Raw genomic sequence first — 26769 nt, 5'->3', positions numbered from 1 at the left:
CAGGATAGAGGCATAAAATTATGGCTGGAGCCACCAGAGCCAATTAAAGAAAATAATGAAGGGCACTTCAAAATATCAATAAGAAGGCTGTGAGTCTAAACAACATACATCACTGTCACGGCTAAGACGTATGGACTCAGATGGAGACAGCACACAGGGGGGAAGAGTATGCATGGAAAACAACGCTTTTATTGACAGAATTGACAGCACTATTAGTTAGTGTTGTGCTCCACAGTTCACTCAGCGTATATGAGACAAGAATGTGCAACAATGTCAAACTAAGACTGAGAAGCTTGAGCTATGCACAAAGTGTGAGCCATGAACTTAGAGCCAGGGCACTACTATGAGCTTAACTAGACAGCGTCCCTTAGTGTCCCAGCTGCTGCCTGTCAGCAGCACTGTGGAAAAAACAGCACTCACCTGAACCATGACACATCACATACATTACACCAGGGCTGGACTGGGACAAAAAATCGGCCCGGGCATTTTGACTAAAGACCAGCCCACCAGGTATTATAGGAAAAACCATAAAGCCTTTGAATGAAAACAGACGCTGTTGTGACAGTGATGTACACAGTCTTGTTGGTATATGTATGATTTCTATACATTTTACATCAGTTAAAAACTTTAGTTGTAAGATTCAGATAATTATTTATTCAAAGCTAGACATTGTAAATGAGAATAAGAAAGAAAAGTATTTCTTTGTGCCCCCCTTTCCCTGTTAATGCCCTACCTGGCCCCCTGGCAAGACTTTGCTAGACCCGCCCCTGCACAGTTACCAGCTGTCAGCTACGTAGAAAAGGATCCTGGTGTTATTTGTCTCTCAGAAACAGTTCATAACTTCCCTTCAACTCATTCATGTCACCTAAAAGGTAAACCTGTTTCTCAATTCAATTCAATTCAATTCAATTCAATTCTGTGAAGAGAAAAGTTATTAGAAAGGCAAATGAAGTCACACTCAGATATCTAATTTTTTACATGCGCATGGGCGGTCAGTCTGATCTGCTCTGCTGTCAAAGTGCGCACAACAGATGTGACAGAAAAACCGCGCAGGGCTCTCAGCGCATTCTTTATTTATACTCCAAGTGAGCTTTAAAGGAAGTAGGAGTGGTATGTTCAGTATACAAAAACGTTTCCATAATAGGAGAAACCTTTAGCTTGTCTGTTGAAATAGGAGATAGCTTGGTATGTATAGAAACTTAAACATTTCCTTAAAAGGAGAGTGAGAGAGGGGGGTGACCGTTAACTCAGGATGTAGTATGTATGTCACCGCATTCCTCTACACATCTGGTTCCACTTTCCTTTCCTGTGGTGGTTCCAACTCACAAGCTCTCCTATCTTAAATGAAGCTACAACTAAACAATAATCACAAAACTAAAAAATCTCTTATCAGATACCATATTTCTAAGATTTTCAGGGCCGAGTACAATAACCTCAGTTTGATCTGAATTAAGAAGCAGAACGTTAGCGGCCATCCAGGTCTTTATGTCTTTAAGACATTCCTGCAGTTTAACTAATTGGTGTGTGTTATCTGGCTTCATGGACAGATAGAGCTGCGTGTCATCTGCATAGCAGTGTAAATGTATGCTATGTCTTCTAATGATGCTGCCTAAGGGAAGCATGTATAATGTAAACAGAATTGGTCCTAGCACTGAACCCTGTGGAACTCCATAATTAACCTCAGTGTGTGAAGAGGACTCTCCATTTACATGCACAAATTGGAGTCAGATATCAATCAATCAAGGCTTTATTCACCACGTGCAGGTTGCCCTGCAGTGAAATAGGTAAATAAGTAAACAGTCTTCCAGCCAACCCAGGTGGCCTTGTAGGGAATGGGAAGGAACAGTCTAAACACAGTCGTTATCAGGGTGTTTTTGTTCGGCTCCAGCCTTGGGCCGCAGCTGGCGCCGAAAGGGTATCCGCATGTAGTGATGGTGGTTTTTACTTTAGTGCGAACAGCTCATATGAATTTCAAAGCAGTTCTACAGTCCAACACCATCCATCCATCCATCCATCCATCTTCATCCGCTTTATCCGAAGCCGGGTCGCGGGGGCAACAGCCTAAGCAAAGAGGCCCAGACCTCCCTCTCCCCAGCCACCTCCTCCAGCTTATCCGGGGGAACACCAAGGCATTCCCAGGCCAGCCGAGAGATATAATCTCTCCAGCGTGTCCTGGGTCTGCCCCGGGGCCTCCTCCCGGTGGGACATGCCTGGAACACCTCACCCAGGAGGCGCCCAGGAGGCATCCTTGTCAGATGCCCGAACCACCTCAGCTGGCTCCTTTCGATGTGGAGCAGCAGCGGCTCTACTCTGAGCCCCTCCCGGATGGCCGAACTTCTCACCCTATCTCTAAGGGAGAGGCCAGCCACCCTTCGGAGGAAGCTCATTTCTGCCGCTTGTATCCGCGATCTCGTTCTTTCGGTCACTACCCACAGCTCGTGGCAATAGGTGAGGGTAGGGACGTAGATCGACCGGTAAATTGAGAGCTTTGCTTTTACACTCAGCTCCCTCTTCACCACGACGGACCGGTGCAGCGTCTGCATTGGTGCAGCGTCTGCATTGGTGCAGCGTCTGCATTGGTGCAGCGTCTGCATTGGTGCAGCGTCTGCATTGGTGCAGCAGCTGCAGCCCCAATCCGTCTGTCGATCTCCGGCTCCCTTCTCCCATCACTCGCGAACAAGACCCCGAGATACTTGAACTCCTCCACTTGGGGCAGGAGCTCATCCCCGACCCGGAGTGGGCACTCCACCCTTTTCCGGCTGAGAACCATGGCCTCAGAATAGAAAGTTGGTCTACAATGGGATACTAGTACTTTTTTTAAGATTACATAGCTTTGTAAGAGAACAGTGCAACATATCAAATATTACCATTCATCATTCTAACAGTGTATATATGACAGAAACATTCATTTCCTGTTTAAGTTAGGATGGAAACTACAAATTGTTGTGATTTATAAATGTAAATGGTTGTCTGTATATGTGTCATGGACAGGCTTCATGTCATTGGGACTCTCCATAAGCAAAGCAAATAAGAAACAAGTAAATACAAAAGCTTTCAGCTGCTCCCTTTTTCACAAGGGGTCACCACAGCAGGAGACAGTGGTCAAGTATAAAACATGAAGCAAAATGCACTTACCGACAGAAATCTGCACATCTGTCACAAAGCGCTCCTTGCGGGGAAATTTGTGTGGTTTGGCAGCCAGATCTGCAATGGCCCTCATCATTTCATCCCAGAGAGCGGCCACCTTGTCGGGGCGCTCCAGATCCCGAATAGCATCTGATGGTACGGTGAGGACGATGTTTTCAAACTCCAACTCTGCCCACGGTGAAGGAGCTGTGCGCAGCGTTAACCACTCAGCTGCAGTTGTTACACCTGAAAAGAGCAAAAGGGGAACAGACCCATGAAAATGCCTTGGATTATTAAACTTTGTGTACTGGTTTAGAAGAGGGGTAAAGCTGTTAAAAGGTTCTTTGTTTAGCTTTCTTTACTAGAAATATGTTGAGCTCAAGTCACCTGTATTGTCCAATGAAAACACTGTACCTTCGATCAGAATGAAAGTGATCCAGTTCAACAAGTATAAGACTTATCAGATATCTTCCATTAAATCAACTGACACAAAGTGCACAAAGTACACAGCACTGTTATAAACCACAGACTCACCAGACTTGTAATATGGAGCAGTTACAGCTTTCTGGACTGTGACCTCCAAACCCTTCACTTGTGTGTTGGGTGGAGCCACCAGATAGATGAGTCCCCCCCACAGGTTGGACACAAGCATCATGTCTGATGTAACAGTAAACTGCTCATGAACACATGGAGGTCTCTTCAGCTCATCCTTGTCATGTAGCTCATCAGTTTGACAGCCTATCTGAATCTGTAGATAAAATGGAAAATTGTGTCATTGCCTAATACTTTGTAGCTACACATTACAAGATAAATAAAAGGATAACAGGCTGCAAAATTAGATTTTCAATTCAATTTAAATCAATTGTATTTGTATAGTGCCAAATCACAACAACAGTTGACTCATTGTGCTTTATATTTTAAGGTAAAAAACCTACAATAATACATACAGAGAATACCCCATCAATCAAATTTCCCCTTATGAGCAGCGCTTGGCAACAATGGGAAGGAAGAACTCTCTTTTAACAGGAAGAAACCTCTGCTAGTACCAAGGTCAGGGAGGGGCAGTCAACTATCGCAAACAGTGGGGGCGAGGGAAAGGAAAGGGACGCCTCAGTAAGATGAACTTGGCCTTAAACCTCACTGGAGGTGAGTTATGGTTTCTTATGGTTTCTATCAAAGACCAGACAACATGCAGCATTATCAGAGGGACAAAGAACTCAAAATAATCTGATTTTGTTTGCAGTACCTTCCAGTTTTTGTTGATAATCTCAGCTGGTAAGACCACGATGGTCTTCATTCCAGGACACAGGTAGAGACCTGTACTGATCCACTCTTCCTTACCTGGCACACACAAAATGAAAAAGAAAATACTATACTAACTATTAACTTTTATTAATTTGTTGAATTATATTAATTCACTATTGTTGTTAATAAGAAAAAATGTGCAGAAAATAAATATAAGGTAGCTAAAGCAGTATGAACAACTGCCATTGAGATGTGGAGTACTAAGTTTGTACACTAACTATAACAAGGCTTAAAGAGAGCACCAAACTGTAGTGACTCAGTAACAAACTGAAGAAACATCTGTGAGTCAAGGTTTAAGGGGCACAATAACAAAAAACCAGGAGGAGCTGCCAGAACCACTTCAACTGGCTCCTTTTAATGTGAAAGAATAGAGTCCATCACACACCGAGAATGATTTCAGTTTATTGCTGATAATGCAGACCAAGCTTTTTCTGCAATTATAAATGTGACAGCAGACAAGACACCCCGTACTCCCATGTCATCTTGCACAGGATACCCCAAGGGACACAATTATATGCCTTGTCCAAATCCACAAAACACATGTGCGAACATGGGCAAACTCCCAAGCACAATCAAAAATCTTTGAGAAGATAAATAGCTTGTCCAGCTTGTCCAGTCGGCTCTGTAATTGACTGCAAACTAAACACATTCAAAGCTGTGGTGAAGAAGAGATCACTGAACAAACAGTTATACATAATGGATAATCTTGACCACAGTCTGCACTGATTCAGCTCCACTGGCAGAAGGGCAGATACACAAAGTCTTTAATACCACATGCCATCACCCTCTATTATGCAATATACCTGTCTACCAGAGAGCATTTCCTCTTTCATTTCAGCATTTTATAACCCTTTTAAAGCTACTTGTTTTATCATTATTATTATTATTAGTAGTAGTAGTAGTAGTAGTAATAGCTCATTGTGAATGATATCATTTTTTTATTTGAAAGAAGCCATACCCCGACATGCAACATTAAAGTTTGTAGTCACTGACAACTGCAAATGCAAAAACTGCAGTTCGCTTATTTTATGGTTTTCAATTAAATTGATATATTCATGTTATGTAAACATTACTGTAACATATAGAGGGTCATTGTCTAAATCAGATATATTACTTAAACAATAAGTGCACGTATATGGTGTGTAGGTTGGACTCATCAATAGTTCACATATTTGTCAACAAAAATAAGCCCTGACCTGCTGTGTTGACATCGATCTTGATCTTATGGTTACAGACAACAGGCATTGCTGGATTATCCTTGATGAGGTAGGGCCGGAGGGCATCGGGATTTGGGCAAACCTTATATACAGCTGATCCCACACTGAGGAGTAGGTGGTCTTTTGGAGTCGTTACAGGACAGCTGTCGCTCACCTTGAAAGAAAATTTCAGTGGCTGTTGATCTAACACATCTAGTTGATAGCTGTAGTGTACTATATGAGATACTGCATGATCTTCCACTCACCTGCGGCAGGCCTGACCTCTTTAACACGTCAGTGAGTGCAGCCAAGACTTGTCTGTAGTGGAAGCAGTCATGGGCTTTCATCTGCAAGTAGACATTGCAGTCGCTGCCCAGCTTTTTCAAACATCCCTCCTCATGCTTGTTTAGTTTTCCACCTGTAGTCACATGGGCAGCAAAGCGGTACAGAAGGTGGCGGAAATGGTAAGTATCTTTAATAGCCTCACTGGGAATAGCGGCTTTGTATGATCCCGCGCTGATTGTTGCTTTCAACAGGCTCAATCCCATTAGGTTGAGGATCTTGTTTCCTGAAAGACATTAAACGATTCTTTATTGATTGTCATTGGCTCCGTCTTAAGTCACCACCATCACTAAGTAGCATATCAAAGACATTGCATTCATAGCATGCTATGTGGTCAAATGTTGTGTGTGTTTGTATAAGTACGTCCTCTAATTTACTGTGATCAGTGTTGGTTTTGTTACTCAAAAAAGTAATGAGTTACGAATATTACATAGAACACTTGCAGTATATTACTTAATTACTTAATACAATAAAAAGTAAAACTAATGGGAAAAAAACTTTATATAAAATTGTAATTTTTATAAAAGCTATTTCTACTTAATAATTAGGTAACGCAAAGGAATAGATTCAATGCCAAATTTCACTTTAATAAAATTGTATCAAACAAGAGAGAAAAAATGTTTTCACATTAAAAGTTATTATCTGAAAAGTGGAACTTCTAGAAATCTGCAGTAAAACAGAACTCCAGCATATACTCACGCTAACGACATCCAGGAGGACGGGATCTGAGGGTAGACGGGCAGGTTCTCCACCTCACCATAACGCTCAGTGAAGTAGATTCCTGCCACTCCCGACACTTTATTCCCATCAAACTGATGCAATATGTTCTCTTTGGGGTGAGTTGCAGCCCAATGCCACGCCTGTCCAGCTATCAGCACCCCTCCTCCAGCTTTCAGAAACGCCACCAGCTCCTTTGGGTCTGAGCCCACGCTGTAGGCATCGGTCACATAAACACCAACTCCCAGTCTGTCACTGAAAGCTCCCACAACTTCTACTTGGAAGCTGGATTTTTTTAGGCTATTAGCAGCTGCACTGACATTTCTGTGCACCCCTACAGAGAGGTTATCAGATCCATCACCTCTCAGCCAGGTCACAGCATTTTCTACCAGAGCAGGAAAGGCTGTCAAGTAGCCCTCATGACCCAGGACCACAATCCTTCCACTGCCGTACAGAGAGGCAGCCATCAGCACCTGACCTCGACTGTTCATTGCTAAAGGAAAGGCATGGTCTCCGATCAGGACCAGGTCACTGGGAACACAGGGTCCCTGTAGGTCCAGCTCCTTCAGGCCTCTCATCAGGGAGGCGTAGGCCTCTTCATGTTGGCTTTTGAATGACTGGTTAGATGACACAGTGTAGAGGATTTATACTCTGTAGACTGATGAAGAAGGTGAAGGTTAGGATGCAGGGGAAAAAGGTTGTTAGCACATCAGCTTTAATAGTTTTTCTTACATATATGTATGCCAAGCTAAGTTGATGGATTTAAAAAAGACTCACTTAACATAAAAATAAAAGTATTATTCTTTTAAACATCAAGCCTCACAGCAAATTGTCAAACTGCAGCTGGTGAGAAAATAAAAAGCTGTTCTCCACTGATCTCATTATAACCACACACAACCTAAAAATACAAAGCATTTTTTTGTCTTTTTGGTTACCTGAACGTTGCCTTTCTGTAGCACAACAGCTTTAAAGAAAAACACCAGGAGCTCTACCAGACAGGACAGGAGAAGGAATGTAAAAAGAGCAGGGAAAGGTGATGTTTATATCAGAAGATATGACAAGAAGAGGAGGGACTTTAGTGAGGACAAACAAGGAAAGAACTACTGATGAGAGACAGCTCCTTTTATGTAAGTATGTATATAAATGTACTCAATTATATTCCGTCACAGACCTTTGTGTTAGTTTTCTTTGCTATTTGAGTTCAGACTTGTGTTTGTTTTGTTTCTGTAAGACACAGAAAGTTCTTCACTCAGCACAAATACTGTGCAATCTTTAACTCATCATATACACCTTTAACATCTGAAGTTCACATTTACAATCGCAGTCCGCATGCCTCAAAATCAAACACACATGCCAAAGCAAGTTAAGACAGATTACCACTGGCTTTTGAGCTACTTGACAAAAAAACAAGTACTCCCCCTTTTGGCTCAGGCTTACTGATCATCACTGTGACCTCAGTGCACAGGCTGGTGGGTTTTTAGTTACTGAAGACAACTTGTCTTGACAAAGCCCCTCTTTGGAAACAAATGAGTTCCTAAACTATTTCCCTGCAAGCACTACATTTATAACATCAACAACAGAGTAAGTTATTTTTGTATTTGAGTCTGTGTGAATGTGTTTTAGAGAGCCTGCCCCTTTCCTCTTGGATGCCCCAAGTGCCCTTTTCTTGAGGCGTTTTTATTCATTTATTTATTTAGTAAATGTGTGTGTGCATGCAGAGCAGGGGTCCCCAACTCCAGGCCTCGAGGGCCAGTGTCCTGCAGTTTTTAGATGTGTTCTTGATCCAACACAGCTGATTCAAATGGCTGAATTAGCTCCTCAACATGTCTTGCAGTTCTCCGGACACCCTTGCCCTTGTGAATTAATCCCTTGCCAACCAAGGAGGCATCTGATGACACAACCTGGTGACAAAGGATTGGGACCATATCCATATTGATTAGCCCTTCCCACCAATGGGGAGTTACCTGCAACCTACGCATCACAGTAATCTGGTTTCAGGTGCTTCTGAGCCAAAGGGCAAAGTCCCAGTCCAAAGAGATATTGCTGAACACGACACATGTTCAGAAGAGCCAGTGGGAATATGTATACTGTTGCTGCCATTAGCCCCATGTTGCAGAAGGTATGGGTATAACCTCCAGGTCACTCGTGACACCAACTAAATCTGGAACAAGCAAGTCCTGAGGGTGGCATATCTCACAGGGGTTAACAATAAGGTCCCTCTCCTGGCATCCAGCCACATGTATAAGAATTCTGTGGCTTGAATGGCTTTAAGTCTGCTTTTCCTCGTGTCTAGGTTCTCTAAGTGCTGTGGCACTGCTCCTCTGAAAGAGCATTCAAGCCAGCTGTCTGCATAACTCTGACCAGTGATGGGCTTTGGAAGGCTTAACATACTGCCTGAGCACCAAATCCTTCAGATCAAGAACCAGCGGTACTGAAGATAGTCAGAAAGACCCAACCCTGTCATTTTCAAAACAGAATTGCCACTGAGATGACACTCTATATTTGTGCAGGGAGAAATCCAAGAACAATTTCAAAAACTGGAGATTAGTATGTAGCATCATTTGACCATGACCAGCATTTTCACTTGTTTATCATAACTTCCTAAACCACACATTTCTGAAACAAATAACTACAAGAATAATGTTTAAAATGTTTCATCACCTTCATCTATTTTTTTGCATTTGCCAGATGATGTTGTGATTGCTGCCTTTTACAATAAGGGATGCTGCAACACCCCATACTTCCCATGGCCTTCCTATTTTGAAACTAGCAGCACAAGCAAATGTATGACCTTGTTTAAAATTATTACATTATTATATATAGTAATATTTAATATACAGTAATATATTTAGATCTGGTGACAATGCTATTAACAATAGTGAAATAATGTCTTTGCAATTTCACTGACATGATATACATTTTCCTTTTCGTTTACAGTTTCGATACAAAAAAGTCAGAGGTCTAAAATGGGAACAGTGCTTCTTTGCAATTACATTGTACAGGAAAGACACATTGGGGTTTGAGGCTTGCTATCTCTGGGTGGTCTACAGGCGCACTTTTGGGGCAAGGCACTGGTAATAGTGAGGACAGCTCAGTGGGATGAACTTGGACCTGAGTGTCACTGGAGGTGGTCTTAGTTCTACCAGAGAGCATTATCAAAATTAACTGATTTTGCATACAGTGCCTTCCAATCTTTGTTGATAATCTCAGCTGGTATGACAACATTTGTCCTTATTTCAAGTCACAAGTAGAGACCTGTACTGAGCCATCTGTTACACATAAAATCGAATCAAATAAAAAAACTATCAGACAAAGTTGTCCTTAACCTCGTTGAATTTGTTGAACTTTATTAATTCACTACTGTCAGTAATAAGAAAAGTATTACAGAAAAGAACATATAGGCTTGCTAAACCAATTTGAACAGCTGTCACTGGCGGGTACAGTAATCTCTTTGAACACAAACTATAAAGAGAGACCCAAACTGCACTGACTGAATCAGGGCAAAAACAAACTGAAGACCCACCTGTGAGACGAGGTTCAGGGCACAGTAGCAACAATCTACAGGCGTTAGTGTTAGCCTAAATCAGCATCAATTTACTCTAAGAATTAAGCAAGGGGCCTCACATTGTATGACTGAATCAAAACACGGTTAGAGGCTACAGTGAACACCTTACAACAAAAGAAAAGCCCACCTCAATTAGCCTACGTCTTTCCAATTATCTAATATGCACCACTGATTAACTGTTGCCTTAGAACTGAGTTAAATAGTAATACAGATTCAATGCAGTCATTTGTTTTGAATTTCCTCAGGATAATGCAGCCTTTTACTGAACTTTATACACACACACACACACACACACACAAGTACATAAATAAAGCAGCATTGAGGTCAGCTTTTGTTTTTCATTTTAAAATTGTATTGCCGTTTTAAATTCTGCTTTGGTTTGTTGGTTTATTATTATTGTTGTTGTCATATTTTTAACAAATCAAATGTTTAATTTGAAAGACATTATAGTGTATTGTGATACCCCTACATGCAACATCAAAAGTCAGTGAAATCTACAAATGTAAAATCTGCATTTCACTAACTTCATTGTTTTCAATAAGCTGTATATATTAATGTAACAATAACTTATGCACACACATAGGTTGTCAAAAATAATGAGCTCTGCCCTACTGTGTTAACATTGATCTTGGTCCTGTGGTTTCAGACAACAGGCATTACTGGATTATCCTTGATCAGGTAGGGCAGGAGGGCATCAGGATTTGGGGAAACTTTATATACAGCTGATCCCGCTCTGAGTAGGCAGTCTTTTGGAGTCGATAAAGTACAGCTGTCGCTAACCTTAAAAGTAAATGAAAACGGCATTAAAAGACATTACAGGCCTCCAGCTGCTCAGTGATATATGCTATACACACAAACCCGCTTAGGTCATTCCTGAAATTTGTCTCCTCACACTTCAGCTCTGACTCACTGAAAACTTTGAGTGCGGGTTTCACCATAACACCAACAACCCCTCTGTGCCCTTCATCCAACCAGTGAATGGCTTTTCTCCAAAATGGAAACGTGCTTTAAAATAAAACTTTAAAAAAGGCAAGCAACAAGAAAGGATGTCATGTGCATGTGTGATATATAAAACAAGTACACACAGGTTTACACATATTTCCTTTTAACCTGGGTCAGGTGTATGGTTAATTGCATACTGCAAAAAATGTGGCTGGTGGAAATCAACAGTCACATTTCTCATTAAATGTACAACACAAAAAACACTCATTAATTTTGACCTTTATGAAAGCTGATGAAAGCTTAAACTGAAAGACTGACATTTATTATAAACTGGTGGACTAGAACCTCAGAAAATACACAATTAGACACTCACTCAATAGAATACGCTCAAACCGTGAGGACAGGAGGCTATACAGGGAGGTTCTCCGCTTCACCTTAACACCGAACCACCAGTGGAAAGCTGCCCTGTGCAGGGTGTGTGAAACAGTGGTAGAGGAAGTTGCCAGTCACTCAGTTAAGGCATTTTTCTTAACACAGACCCCCAAGTGCAAAAAAGACTAAAACAATCAAAACCTTTTTTACATATGTCAAAAGGTTAGAACACAGTCACTTCAACTCTATGATGCATTAATAAAAAATCATCATTTTAAGACTTAGACATCGAATGGTTTTACTTTATTTTTAAAAAACCTGACTGAAAGGAGTACTACAAAAAAGAAGAGAAGATTGGCTTCATGTAGAGTGTCCAAAAAAAATAGTGAAATGTGAAAGATTGAGAATTCACATAACTGCTTAAACTGAGGAAACCATAACACTATGTGATAACACATTGCCACTTCTTGTCATTTTATAACTCACTGCCTTTGCTTTGTTTTTTGCATACTTTATTATAAAAGATATTTGTTGTTGTGTTGACGGACTTCCCATTTGAATGGTGAAACAAGTGGACCACGGATCACATTGCAAACCATGGTCTAAGTTTTGCTATGTTTTGGTAGGCGGGCGCATCCTCGAGTTACCGCTTCTACAGTGGCTTCTATAATCTGAACATTCAAGAATAAGATCAGGTATATGACTCCACGTGTATTATATTTCTGTATCAAAGCTAACATTACATCACAAAGGAAAAGTGACGGGAAAGTAGACAGAAAATATAGACACTGAACTGACAAAGAAAGCATGTAAAAAGGCACTCAAAGAGCTGAAACAACAAGAAAAAGAAGCAATGCAGCTGCTAAAAAAGAAAGTAGAAAACACCACAAATCATATTTATATAGTTTGCCTCCTTCTCTCAAGTCAGCATGGAAATTATTATAGAAATGTTTCTGATAGCACTATAAATAGTGGGACCCAGAAAGATCAGAAGTGTCTTAATATTTTAATCTTACAGCATATAATACTTGAATACCTATCATTATATGGCATGCCCATCCATCGCAGGCTGGACCCTATCACAGCTGCCACAGAGCGGCCTGCAAATGCAACATCTTTTATAACAATGAATAACTTTAACTTACTTAACTTGGTTGCCATGGCATGTTTTCTCAAGGCTACACTACTACCCCAACTCTCTGCCATTTTTCAACTGACTCACAGTAACACACCATCCATATGTCTCTTGTCACCTGACACACCTGACTCCCAATTATATTGTGTTTACTCTATTTCTATTGGTCGCTTCCTTTTGCCACATTCAGTTTCCCCTTCATGCAGCTCTCCATATCACCAGTAGATGTCCTCAGCCTTTCTTTCTTGACCTGTCACCCGACTCTGACATGCATCTGTTCTACTGATCTTCCCACCCACTCACACACACCTGTACTCTAGTTGTCTCTTATTGATACCTGCATTTGTCTTCAACAGATAATCTTCTTCAGCACAGAAAAAAACGTGAACTCTAAAGTTTCTCTCCAGAGCTGAATGAAAAAGGAAGTGTCTGAGAGGTATAACTCAGGTTTATTAGTGTTTCAGTTGTGAGCAAACAGATATCAGTGTGAAAGCAAAGACAAAGGTTTGCTTATATAAAGTCTGACCTCTGTATTATGAACCAGCATAATTCAAATATACAACAGCAGATCAAATGAAAGATGCAGTTTACTTACTCACACAAAGAAAATACACATCTTCCACATCCACACTCTTACAGTATAAACCTGTAGAAAATCCCTTGTATTCTTTTGAATATTAATTTCTTTATAAAAATTCATTTTACATAAGGAAAGGGTTGCAGTGCAAGTAAAAGAAACCCAAACAGGTTGGCAAACAGAAACCAAGAGCAAAACAGAAACATAATGCATTGTATTTCTTTATAGAGAACAAATGATTGAAATGTATGCTATAGTAGTGCAATGCCTTGGTATGATTTCAGCCCAGAACATGTATAACAAGTCATATTTCCTGCCTGTATCTTCACATCAACTATGAAATAAAGGCAAAGATGCCACTCCTTATACCATCAAAAGTCTAGTCTACCTGGCAGTAAGTGGAAGCCTACTGTGCTTCCCCTCGGGAACATGAGAATCACAAACCAGTTACAATACTGAATTCAAACCCTGCAACCTCAGTACATCATTTCTGTTTTTCTATTCAGATACTCTAATAAATGTTGTTAAAACAGAACACCAAACACCAAATCAATTCACTGTGTTGCCCATCATTCACTTCAAGTTAAGATACTGGTTAAAACCACCCTTCAGTGGTCTGAGGTTTATTGATACTGGGTCATGGGGTGATCGTTCCAGGGAGGCAGCTGGGACAGCTTCTCCTCAGTGGCTGTTTCTATTCTATTATATGTTTCCAGAGCCACCCACATGCTCCAGCTCTCAAGTGTCCTGTCTCCCGCGACATAGTCATTTATTCGACTTTGTCGGTTTGCTGAAGTCATGGCTCCTTCAGTCTGCATTAAACAACATGGGATGAGATGATCGTAAAATATTTTACTCTAAAACATAGTTAAGTGGTTTGTCATCATATAACATCAAAGAAGTTCTCCTAAAAAGCGTAACAATATAAGATCTTTCTGGCCATTTGTCTCAAAGACATATGTCATTTACTCCACCTTCTCCCTGTTGACGCCCAGCACCTCTTCATTCACATACACTGACCACAGGTTGCATGTACACTCTGTGGTGTTTGGTGGGAACTCCCAGCAAGCTCTCTGTTGATTGTGTCCCAGTTCATGGATGGGGCCCCACATCGGATTACCTTTTTTGACGCCAACCAGTTCATGAGCTGTCATTTTGTGTGCCATGATAGGATAACCTGCATGCATCCAGCCTGAACAGAAAAGGAGCAATAAACAGTAGTATAGTGATGATTCTTTCAGATTTTACAGCTTTGATAGACAAAAAAGAGAGAATGCCATTGTATCTATCTGAGCAAAGAACCAAACAAAAGCATCATTACACTATAGTTGATCACTGGAAGTGTGAATAGTGGCAGAATGCCCGAACTCCCCAGCAACCTTCACCACAGCTCATCTGAGCTTTCAAGTGGGTTGTTGGAGCAGAGCATCTACAGGCTGGACAGCAGCTGCCTCCTATTCACACCTACATGGGTGACATGAAATTGAAGCCCAGCAAATCTTGGAGCTTATCTTTTGCAGGCTATCCATGAAATATCCACTCCAGTGCTGGCAGAGCGATCAGTCAAGCATTCAGGGCAGTGATAGAATGCGAGGTTTAAAGACTCAGACCATATTGACTAACTGAGGAAGAAAGGCCTTGTTGTCATAGATAGAACCTGCTACTCTCGTAAATTAAAAATACGGTGTCGGCAGTTCGTATTACTCTCCCATTTGTTGTGGCCTTCAACACTCTGTGAGGTTCCGATCACAAACATATAGACATAGCAGCCGATGCAGAACAAGGTGTACCTAGGTATTTCATGTAGAGGTGGGTTGCAGAGGACAACAACCAGGTCCCCGAGGAGAAAATGTGGATTCAAGCCATCACTATCAGAAGCTGATGAGTGAAGCAGTAATTGGCTTTGGAAGGAAAGGAAGTACACCAAATGGGCTGCAAGATGTCTGACATGAGGGGTTGAAGCAGAGAGAGCAGACTTGGGATGGCAGGTATTCAACTTGAGCTTTCAGGAGAGTCCACACTGATTTCTTGGTTGGTTACTCTGTTTTCTTCTTCTGAGTCTGTCTTCCTGTTCCCAGTGACTCCATCCCAAGCAAAAAAGAATGAATTACTCACCTAAACCACTTAATTCCTTCCAAGTGTTAGGAGTGCCAGCTGGTCCAAAGACTGGTCCACATGTAACCAGTTAGTCACCCAGCGTTTTTTTGGTCAGGCCTTATGTTCTTGGGAGTCTCTAAGAACAAGCAAATAAGTGCAAGGTGTGTACTGTACAACATGAGGCAAAATGCACTTACCGTGAGAAATCTGCACATCTGCCACAAAGCGCTCCTTGCGGGGAAATTTGTGTGGTTTGGCAGCCAGATCTGCAATGGCCCTCATGATTTCATCCCACAGAGCAGCCAGCTCATCTGGGCGCTCCAGACCCCGAACAACATCTGATGGTATGGTGAGAATGATGTTTTCAAACTCCAACTCTGCCCAGGGTGAAGGAGCCGTGCGCAGCGTTAACCACTGAGCTGCAGTTGTCACACCTGAAAAGAGCAAAGAGAGGAGTGGATCTACTAAAACGCTTCGGGCTATAACATATATAAAAAAAGGACTAGGGGTTAGCTAACGTTAACTTAAAGTTAGCTAATGTCTCATACTAGATAGATTACAAACTTGTGTCACATCAAGATCTACAGAGACAAATAACGACTTTATAATGATGAGGTTTCATAGATAACAATGGTCCACGGGAAATTGATGCTCATGATATAAATCACAAAGTCTTTTCATTTATACAGTACATTATACATTATGACGTACACAATGATTATTGTTCAGTTAGTAGCTTTGATTAACAGTTAAGAAACCCTGTTTCACAGTTAAACTGTTACTTGGAGACACACTTGGATAAACACATATTAAAGTTCTATCCACCACAGACTCACCAGACTTGTAATATGGAGCAGGTACAGCCATCTGCACTATGACCTCCAACCCCTTCACTTGTGTTTTGGGTGGGGCCACCAGGTAAATGAGTCCTCCCCACAGGTTCCAAACCTGTATCATCTGTGCAGTGACAGGAAATCGCTCATGGACAGATGGTGGTCTCTTCAGCTCCTCATTGTGATGCAGTGAGTCAGTTTGACATCCTATCTGAATCTGCAGAAGAAAAGGAAAATGCATTATTAGCATGTGTTAGTTAACTGAATAGGTGCCAGAAACTGCCGTCTCTCTCTTTTTTAAGCCTTAGATTTTGGACCATTGCCGCATTGGCTGATAGGAATCTCCCTGCCAAATCTTTCTACCAACTTTTTTTTTTTTACATTTTTAAAGTAATTATCCCTGCAGTTATGTTTTTGTATCTGCGTGACCTTGTTAAATTGGGTAACTTAACTCTGTCTCATCCCAATATGGTCACTTGCAGTTTAAAAAAACCCCAACATGATTGTAGCCAAAGCACTGAAGTTGAGGCTTTAAGCTTTAAAACCAGTGGGTGATGTCACCCACCCATTAGATATAGGTGGATTGATATTGAAGGCTGAGGCATGCCATATCATTATACTGCTGGGGGCAGTCTAGTGGGCTTGACTGGAACCTCAGCTTATACTTATGATGGTCTATAATCTTCAAAGTATCACATCAGGCTAGAAAATGCATATTTAAAATAAATAATGAGAATAAAATATTGTGGACCCCAACCTTTAGGAGGCATCCCGATTAGATGCCTCCTGAGGACAGAGACTTGCATGGGGTCAGCATTATCACTGAAATTAAAATCAATTGACTTCATATGCAGTACCTTCCAATCCTTGTTGACAATCTGAGGTGGTATGGCCATGTAGGTTTTCATACCAGGAGAGAGGTAGAGACCTGTGCTGATCCACTCTTCCCCATCTGAAACACAATTATATTTAAAAAATAAAACAACACAGTCAGGGACATTTGCAGGTATAAAATCAGTATTTTAAAAACTGTATTTCACAGTTTTCAGTGTCTACAGTGAGGTTCACAGATTAAAACTGTGTAACATCAAGTAACAAACATTGCTGCATCATGGTGAACATTGCTATGTGATTCAAATGTGTTAGCAAAACAATAACCACTGTACACATATTGTAAATTGTAAAATTATAACCAGTTCACATAACACAGCGGAGAGATCTGACCTGCTGTATTAACATCAACCTTGATCCGGTGGTTATAGACAACAGGCATCATTGGGTTGTCCTTAATGAGGTAGGGCAGGAGAGCGTCAGGGTCTGGGGAAACCTTATATACCTGGGTACCCACAGCGAGGAGGAGGTGGTCTTTGGGACTCTTTACAGGGCAGGTGTCACTCACCTTGAAAATGAGTGGTGAATGTTATAAAAAATTATCTTTCGCACATTATCACAGCATCTGCAGCCAAAAGAAACCTACCAAAACCAAACACTCATAGATTGGGCAGCTGTCAGTCATTGGTCACTTATAGCTGTGAGAAGTCAACCAGCACTGTTTCATTCTTTTGGAATTTTTTAAGATGATCATATTATGTTGTCTACTCACTTCTGGCAGGCCTGATGGTATTAATATATCCGTGAGTATGACCAAAACTTGTCTGTAGTGGGAGGAGTCATGGGCTTTCATCTGCAAGTAGACGTTGCAGTCGTTGCCCAGCTTTTTCAGATATCCCTCCTCATGCTGGCTAAGTTCTTCACCTGCAGTCACATGGGCAGCGAAGCAGTTTAGAAGGTGGCGGAAGTGGTAGCTGTCTTTAATAGCCTGGCTGGATACAGGGGCTTTGTATGATCCTCCTCCGATTGTTGCTGGCAACAGGCTCAATCCCATTTGGTTCAGGATCTTGTTCCCTGGAAGATATTAAAGCAAATCTGACTTAATATACTCTCGTTTACTGTTGGAAGTGTAATGACTTTGGTTTTTTCATTAAACTGCAGAAGGTTGGGGTTTTTTTGCCCAAGAGGTGCCACCCTATCATCACTGTAGGTTATTAGAGCTCTGTATGTATATAATAAAAGAGCTTTACGATGTTTTTATGGGCAATCATGGGTTGTAGTGTAAAAGGATTTAAATGATACAGGCAAACTATAAAAACACTACCAGTAATTTTGAGTTTGAAAACAAGCCCAAAAATATTTTTTCACATTTAGTGACTCATGTATACCACATACAGTTAGGTCCATTATTTGTTGGACAAGAGAAGACTCCAACTGTCAGTTTCAAGTGGAAAAATGCATAGTCCATTCTGGCCATGAATAAGCTTTTTAGCCTTGCAGGACTTCTGGAAACAATGCTGGGTCAATAATAATAATAATTAGTAGTAGTAGTAGTAGTAGTATCAGTAGTAGTAGTAGTATCATTTCCTCAGGGCAGTCACCCGTAAACTGTGCGAGTGACTCCAGCAGATTCCAAGACCAACATCCGAGATCTCTATCAAGAAGTGCACAGTCCAAGAAGCACCAAAGATACTGTGCAGAATACTTAATCTCTTAGGCTACGTTCACACTGCAGGCGAAAGCGCATCAAATCTGATTTTTTTGACCCTATGCGACCCATATCCGATCATGGTCAGGCCGCCGGAGGAGCAGCGCCGCGGCCACCGGACCCGGGGCAGGCCATCGGACCCGTGGCAGGCCATCGGAGCTGCAGCGCCGCCGCCACCGGACCCGGGGCAAGCCGCCGGAGGAGCAGCGCCGCCGCCACTGGATCAGTGGCAGGCCACCGGAACTGTTTCGCCGCTGCTGCCGGACCCATGGCCGCCCGCCGGAGCTGCAACGCCGCCGCCACTGGACTCGAGATCGGCCGCCTGAACTCTTTTGTTGTAGTGAGGGGCCACCTGAGACTGTTTTGTGGCGTTTTTCTTTTTTTTGCACCGCTGCGGGATGCGCGGTCTGACTTTGGGACTGTGACCTGGGAGGGGTTTGTTATTTTGTTGTTTTTGCTTGTTTTGGTTCTCTCTGGCTCTCTTCCACAGTGTGTCTTTGTCCTGTCTTCGTACCCTCATCCCAACCCCTCGCAGCAGATGGACGCCCCTCCCTGAGCTTGGTTCTGCTGGAGATTTCTTCCTGCTAAAAGGAAGTTTTTCTTCCCACAGTCACCAAAGCGCTTGCTCATAGGAGGTCATATGATTGTTGGATTTCTCTCTTTTTTGTATTACTGTATACAAAAGATATTTTATGAATTTCACCAGGTTCTGTATTAGGACCAATACTACTTATGTTACACCTGCTTAGGCAGTATTATTAGAAAACACTGCATACATTTGCATTGCTTTGCAGATGACTCTCAACTGCATATACCCATAAAACCAGATGACACAAAACTAATTAACTAATTGTCGGAGTTCTCTCACTTTTTTGTATTATTGTATACAAAAGGTATTTAAGTCCATTGAAGTGGTTTGCATCATATGTATCTAATAGTCTCTAATTTGTCCTTATAACTAATTATTATTTTTCACACACACACACACACACACACACACACACACACACACACACACACACACACACACACCTGTGTTTGTAGAAGTACTCACACTGTGTTTGCAAAGGTAACAAACCTTGTACTCACCGGGCGAAAAAGAGGAACAGCAAGGGGTAGCAACACATCTCATTAGACCAGCCACTAATAAGATAAGATAAGATAAGAATGCCCCAAGAACAATATGAAGTAGATAGGATTGCTAATTATTCTTGTTACTTGGAATATCTCGGTGCAGAAGAGGTCCGTGAATCTCCTTGTTGTTGTCTTTATTGACAGCAATGAAAGCAGTGAAAGAACTGCTCACTCCTGATTGGACACTCAGCTGCACCACCTTCTTTTTTACTTCTTCTTTTTCCTCATTGTTTTCTGCTTCCATCTCTAGCAAGCAAATAAGAGTCCGAGCAGCTAACCTGTGGACTATTAAGCTACAGACAAGAGAAAATATTGGTATGGTGACATGGTCACAATTACCATGTTACATGCAAAGTAAACTATTGTAGAGTTATTATCTAATAATTCCAGTAGATTAACAGCTCATTTACCCAGAGTTCTCTGCAGGTCTGAGACTGAAGTGCGGCTGGTTCTCAGAGGGATGACCTGCCAGGCTGTACTTCAGCGTCACACAGCCCTCTGCTGCCTCTGAGCTCTGACACAGAATTACAGTGTTAAACCAATTTCATCTCTTCAATGGAAAATAAATAATAAAACAAACATTACTGTAATTGTTATGAGTCATTGTCTTACTTTTGGTTCCTGTCAGTCCCTGTGATGAACTGAGCGTGACCTCCTCCTTCCTTGGCCATCCCATTGATGAGAGCAGAGCTGGCCCCTTCCCCAATCCCAAAAGAGAAACACCTGCAATACAACAGCTGTTTTTAAGACACACAGGTTTGGTACGCAGCACATGTCATCATCTTTTTCTTGTTTTTCATGTGAGAGATCTTCTTCACCAGATCGATCACTTCTTTGGTGTTCCCCACCTCTTCATCAGTAAAGACAAACAGCCAGAGAGGAGAGTTTACACACATCTACACAAGCTGAAACACAACTCTCTGACAGGTATACAAGTATGCTGTCAGTAAACTGTTTTAGTAAAACGACATAAGAGAAGCAAGACTGAGAGGAACAGTAGGAGCCACTCAACAGATCAACTTGTATATAATTAACAGATTATATAAGATATGTTACAAGTGATACAGGGCTTGGTTCATAGTTAACTTACATGTTGGAATAATGAATGATTAAAAAGATATAATAAAGAATGGCATCATTAAAGTGTGTGTGTGTGTGTGTGTGTGTGTGTGTGTGTGTGTGTGTGTGAGTTACCTGTTTAGGCTGAGTGGGAATGCAGGGCTGACCGTAAGTATTTTTGAGGGGCTCCAGGATCTCTGTTCCTCCAAGATCAGCCTTCAGAGCCTCCATGGTCTTCTCACTATACTCTACACTCTTACTGCCATGACAAACACACAAGTGAGATCAAACATAACATGTTGTCTAACAGCAGGAAAGATATCTTATCACACATTTACAGAAAAAAGTGACAGAAAACTGATATCACGGAGATCATATGAATACAACTGACGGGAAGATGTGTTCATAACTAGACCCAAAACTAAATGTTGGAATAGCAGCCCATTGGTAAGCTCTTCAACAGGAGCAGAGGAGAGTCCTGAAGGGAAGAGAGAAAAGATGGTGAGGCCACTGTGTGAGAGCAACAATTTTACAAAAGATTTGAGGAAATATTTTGTAACTCTAACACCACTTTATGAATACCCTGGCACTGCTGATGTGAGTATTACTCATATTTTCAGATCGATTCACTAAGAACACTAACCCTCCACATGAAGCCATTTCATGTGTTTCAGAGAGCCTGAAACATTCTCTCCTGGAGCCACAGCTGGACTGGCCATCGGCTACTGATGGTGATTTTTCATTTGGGCAGATGCTTATATTATTATTATTATTATTGTAACCGTATAAACAATGAAAGGTGGTGGATTGGCCAATTGGTCATGATCGACTCTGTGCTGGCCAATTACAGCCGAGGAGGTCAAACTTTAAAGTTCCATATTGAAGTGAAAAGGAACGCGATTTGTCCCATACTTCAAGTTGAATGAAAATCGACACAAAGCTGGAGTTATGCTGTGTCTTTATGCTGCACAGCTGCCTCTTCTTCTATCATTCTCTCCCCATCTCTCTCCTGTTGCTACTTCAATCATGATCAGCCGATCGGCTTTTCTGTCGCAAGTCCGTCTCTGTTGTTTGTTCATTGCCCACTTTGCACCAGAAAGAGGAGACCAGCGGATAAACAACAGCAGCACATTTAAGCTTGATAAGCTGTTGTTAGAATAATTTAACATTACTTTCTAGTATCAGCTGACGTTTGCTGGAGCCACAGCCGTGCTGGTCATGATATTGGTTTGGATATGTGGTGAGAGGGAAACATGAAGATGTAAAGTGCCTGCTGCCCTGCCTCTTTTGATGCCATACTATTTGTTCAGCGTTCACAGCCCACACCGCCTGTGGCCTTTACATACATCAGTCGGGGCCCTGCAAAGTATGCAGTCGCTGTGAGATCACTCTGTGCGCTCTCAACAAGATATAAAGCACGCAGTTAGGGGTGGGTTTAAAAAATCGATTCATCCATTAAAATAGATTCTAACTGGAATAAAACGATATCGATTCATTAAATCCTGAAATCAATTCTTTTATATACATATGTAGTTTGCCGCGTATGAAACTTGCAAGCGGTTAACATGAGGAAGTCACGCCAGAGTTAAGTGACCTGGACGCATGAACCATCATGGCTACTCCCGGGAATGTGCCACCAAGCCTAAAGGCAGATGTCTGGCAACACTTTGGATTTAAGAACTGTGAAGACAGTGAAGAGCCGGACAAAAGCAAAGCCGTATGTAAGATGTGCAAAATGGAGGTAAAGCACTGTGGAAATACCACAAATCTCAGAAATCATTTAACGAGGCATCATCCAGATATCCCGCTAGCAAAAACGGCCGACACCAAGCAACGCTCACTCGAAAAGGCATTTGCAGTGAAGTTGGCATCCACTTCTCCACGTGCCCAAAAAATAACCCAGTCTGTCGCAACTTTCATATGTAAAGATATACGTCCGTACAGCGTTGTTGAAAATGATGGCTTCCAAAACCTCACTAATACGCTAGAACCACGCTATGTTTTACCAACACGCAAACATTTGAGTGAAGTGGTAATCCCAAACATGTATGAAAAAGTGAAATACGATGTTACAGCCTCACTCAAGTCAGCAGAGAGAGTCGCTATAACCTGTGACAGCTGGACATCCAGAGCAACAGATAACTACCTGACTATCACCTCACACCATATCGACCAGGAGTGGAGACTCGTGTCTCATGTCTTACAGACAAGAACCACTGAAGCAAGCCACACAGCAGTTAATTTATCTGAAATTATGTTCAAAGCAATCGAAGAATGGGAGCTTACAAACAAAAATCCAGTCATCGTAACTGACAATGCTGCAAATATGGTGCGAGCTGTGGAAATAACGGGCTGGTTGCACATTGGTTGTTTTGCCCACACACTCAATTTAGCTTCACAAGCAGGACTGAAAGTTCCAGCTGTTGCTCAGCTGCTTGGCTGAGTGAGACCCATAGCATCCTTTTTTCATCGCAGCACTGTTGCAAGTGGCAAGCTTAAAGAGAAGCAAAAGATACTGAATCTACCTGCCCATAAGCTGGTGACTGATGGGGTGACCAGATGGAACAGCACGTTGGACATGCTGGAACACTTCCTAGAGCAACAACCAGCAATCTCTGCAGCTCTACTCTCACCTGAAGTGAGGAGAAGTGACAGTAATCTCTGTAGTCTTACAGAGGCTGACATAACTGATGGAGAAGATATAGTGAAAGCTTTGAAGCCGCTGAAAGCAGCCACACTGGTTATGTCTGAAGAAAAGTCCCCGACCCTTTCCATCATTGCACCTCTGCATGCACAGCTGCTGGAGAAGATGATCAGTGTCTCTCACGACTCCTCACTGATTAAAGACCTCAAGACTGCTGTATACGACAACTTGAAGTCAAGGTATGTTTATGAATTGTGTGTATATGCCATGAATGAGTGTAACTGTATGGATGCATGTATTACATGAAAATTCTTACTATAGTGAAAAAATATATATATTATAAAAATGTTAGTTAAGCCCTCTTGTCTAGTAATAGGCCTTTTGATTTTATATCTATCTATCTATAGATGTTTATATATAAATTATGGAAACAAAGTCGTATATTAATGTTTCTGATCTTGCATGAGTGTATGTAACCATGCACATGTATATCTAACATAATAAACTGAGTTAAATGTGCAAAATCTCTTTTCAAGATATGTGGCCCTAAAGGACAAGCTGTACATTGCATCAGCATTAGATCCTCGCTTTAAGGCCCTGCCATTCTTGTCCAAAGAGACCTGTAACAACACATTCTCTCAGTTGGTGTTGGAAGCAGCAGGTTTGGAGAACGTGGACACAGCTATTGTGAGTTACAGAAACAAAAACAAAAAATTATTGGTTTTTTTGCACTACTCGAGTTAGAATATAAATAGTAATTTCTTTATTAATTAAGTTTTAATTTTTCTACAGCGACAGTCTGATGGTGACACATCTGAGGAAACTGTCCCTGACATCTCTCTTGGTGGTGTTGATGAAGTGGATTATGCCCCTCCAATTAAGAGGTCAAAGGACTCTGCATTAATTTTTCTCCTTGGGCCAGCCTACTCAACAAAAACATCAGCACCACAGAAAACACCAACTCAGAAGGCAAAGGAAGAAGTGAATCGATACAGGGACGTTGAGCCTGTTGCACTTTCTGAGGATCCTTTGATCTGGTGGAGGGACCGTGAAAGGGAGTATCCTCTTTTGGCTCTACAAGCAAAGCAGTATCTTTCCATACCTGGGACCAGTGTTCCTTCTGAACGAGTGTTTTCAACTGCTGGTGACACTGTTACCGCACAAAGGAGCTACCTGACTCCACAACATGTAGACCAGCTTCTCTTCTTGCAGAAAAACCTTACAGTCTCAAAGAAGTGAGAGGGTAGTTATAAATAAGGCTAAATTGCATGAGTTTCACAGAGGTTTTACAATACCGTTCAGTATGTTTTCATTTTTTGAAGTATTTTAAAAGGCAGTTTTTCATTTTCTGATCGGTTAGTTTCTGTCAGTTCACTTGTACACGCTGTGTTATCCTGTGTGTCTCCAAAACACAATAGTGGATTTCAGAAAAGCTGTGTGAGACACTAACAGCAAAACTATTTCTCTGAGGTTTTACTGATGTTTACAAAAGATATGTTCTATTTGCACTGGATCCCTGATCCACTTGAAATGTATGTATGAAAATAAATATATACTAATGTTAATTAAAAATTACATTATTGTAACTGCTTTAGTATCTGTTCTTAATTTTGAAATTTATATAATTCATTCACAAGGCTTAGAGGGTTCTTTTGACAGTACATATACAAGGTGAATTATCATAATTTTATATATATTATGGTTCATATAATAATATTTCGAAATGATTCAAAATTGAATCGAAACGAATCGAATCGTGGATCGAATCGATTCTAGAAATCAGTGACGATACCCAGCCCTACAGGCAGTACCACATATAAACAGAACCACAGCTATAGAGTGAGATTCTTGACAAAAACTAAATGTAGTATTTAGCTGCTTTTGAAATAGGAATAAAGTCTAATATAGTCTAATATAAATATTAATATTTCTTAAACCCCTGGCATTTAACAAAATAACAGAAAAAGAGATGCTTTAACAACTTAGTGTAAAATGCAGTTTTTGTATCACTACCCCACTCTTCCACAAGTGGGGTCAAAAATGACCCCAAGCAGTTCCTGTGGAATCTGCTATGAAACTTTCATTCTTAGTAACTCTGGCTGACCAACTTACACTTCTGATGGATCAAGAATTCGTTTTTACACAGTAACATACACGATTTATTGTCAGGGCTGCACATAAGTGGTCCGCAGGTGTGCATTCGCTGTCAAAATAAAAGTATTCCCGGAAATTCAGTGAATACACGCTTCTTTTGCGGTGGAGGAACACCTAAGTAATTGCTTACGGAGCTTGCTTATTCCACATATTTAAGAGTTCTGAACAAATGTCTGTCCTCCTCCAGAACATCAACAATGGATGCTTAGATGCTCTCGCTGAGCTCAAATACACATTAACACTTTGAACATTTCTAGGAAATAACAAAAATATATTTTAAATAGCAAATCTCAAAAGTATAAGTGAGGGATGCTTGTTAACTCAAGTTTTACTACCTGGATCCTGGGTTGGCCGCTAACAGTTTCGGGTGAGTTCTTGTCCACAGCAGCAGCAGCCTGACCATCCGCTGGAATTTTCCGACACAGCTCCACCACTTTCCCCTTTATATTTCCATTGGCTTCCTCAGTGACTCCATATAAAAAAACAGTCTTGCTGTGAGGAGCTACTCTCCATTTCACAGAGAGACTTTTTCGCAGCTGGGGACTTGGAAACGCGTCGCCGGATTCAAGGTGCTAGCTTACTCATAACAGGCCATGTTGCAGCAGATGGCCGCCCCTCCCTGAGCCTGGTTCTGCCGAGGTTTCTTCCTGTTAAAAGGGAGTTTTTCCTTCCCATTGTCGCAAAAGCGCTTGCTCATAGGGGGTCATATGATTGTTGGGTTTTCTCTGTATCTAATGTACAATATAAAGCGCCTTGAGGCGACTTTTGATGCGATTTAAATGAAATTGAATTGAATATAAAAATATTACCTGATGAAACTTCAGTAAACTTGCTCTGGCCTGCTACATTCTCATTCTCTTACGATTCGACATTTATATATCTCAGTTTCTTCTAACACAAGATCGGTTTAAAAATGGAGAACAGGTTTCTTTTTTTAAAACCAGTTTAAGATTTATTTTGTTCAGCGGAGAGGCTTCTACTCGGCAGCCATCTTGGAATCTCCCCCGCCCTGGCTGTTTTGTTACCATGGAT

The 26769-nt window shown here is 41.4% G+C and overlaps 3 protein-coding genes across 3 annotated transcripts; 1 reads left to right on the top strand and 2 right to left on the bottom strand.

Moving 5' to 3' along the window:
- Positions 1 to 1008: 1008 nt before the first annotated feature.
- Positions 1009 to 7790, bottom strand: LOC146362330 (TRPM8 channel-associated factor homolog). Its single transcript, XM_084920114.1, has 8 exons — positions 7622 to 7790; positions 6669 to 7344; positions 6347 to 6369; positions 5894 to 6195; positions 5628 to 5802; positions 4373 to 4467; positions 3661 to 3874; positions 1009 to 3372 (listed from the first exon to the last, which is right to left on the bottom strand). The coding sequence occupies exons 2-8, from the start codon at positions 7262 to 7264 to the stop codon at positions 3071 to 3073; spliced, it is 1707 nt and encodes a 568-aa protein (XP_084776240.1). The 5' UTR covers positions 7265 to 7344; positions 7622 to 7790; the 3' UTR covers positions 1009 to 3070.
- Positions 7791 to 13970: 6180 nt separating this feature from the next.
- LOC146362328 (TRPM8 channel-associated factor homolog) lies at positions 13971 to 26749 on the bottom strand. The gene is made up of 12 exons (XM_084918641.1): positions 26073 to 26749; positions 21331 to 21417; positions 21075 to 21198; positions 20493 to 20603; positions 20291 to 20394; positions 19836 to 20173; positions 17811 to 18112; positions 17432 to 17606; positions 17065 to 17159; positions 16211 to 16424; positions 15572 to 15808; positions 13971 to 14469 (listed from the first exon to the last, which is right to left on the bottom strand). The coding sequence occupies exons 6-12, from the start codon at positions 19876 to 19878 to the stop codon at positions 14243 to 14245; spliced, it is 1293 nt and encodes a 430-aa protein (XP_084774767.1). The 5' UTR covers positions 19879 to 20173; positions 20291 to 20394; positions 20493 to 20603; positions 21075 to 21198; positions 21331 to 21417; positions 26073 to 26749; the 3' UTR covers positions 13971 to 14242.
- LOC146362329 (E3 SUMO-protein ligase ZBED1-like) lies at positions 23450 to 25297 on the top strand. Its single transcript, XM_084918644.1, has 3 exons — positions 23450 to 23822; positions 24120 to 24270; positions 24376 to 25297. Exons 1-3 carry the CDS (start codon positions 23518 to 23520, stop codon positions 24820 to 24822), a joined length of 903 nt encoding a protein of 300 aa, XP_084774770.1. The 5' UTR covers positions 23450 to 23517; the 3' UTR covers positions 24823 to 25297.
- Positions 26750 to 26769: the final 20 nt, after the last annotated feature.

The sequence above is a fragment of the Perissodus microlepis genome, chromosome 22, assembly GCF_051167445.1.
Source record: "Perissodus microlepis isolate ML-2025 ecotype Zambia chromosome 22, ASM5116744v1, whole genome shotgun sequence".
NCBI classification, from domain to species: domain Eukaryota; kingdom Metazoa; phylum Chordata; class Actinopteri; order Cichliformes; family Cichlidae; genus Perissodus; species Perissodus microlepis.
The sequence above is the reverse complement of the archived record's forward strand: the minus strand, read 5'-3'. Positions and strand labels throughout refer to the sequence as shown.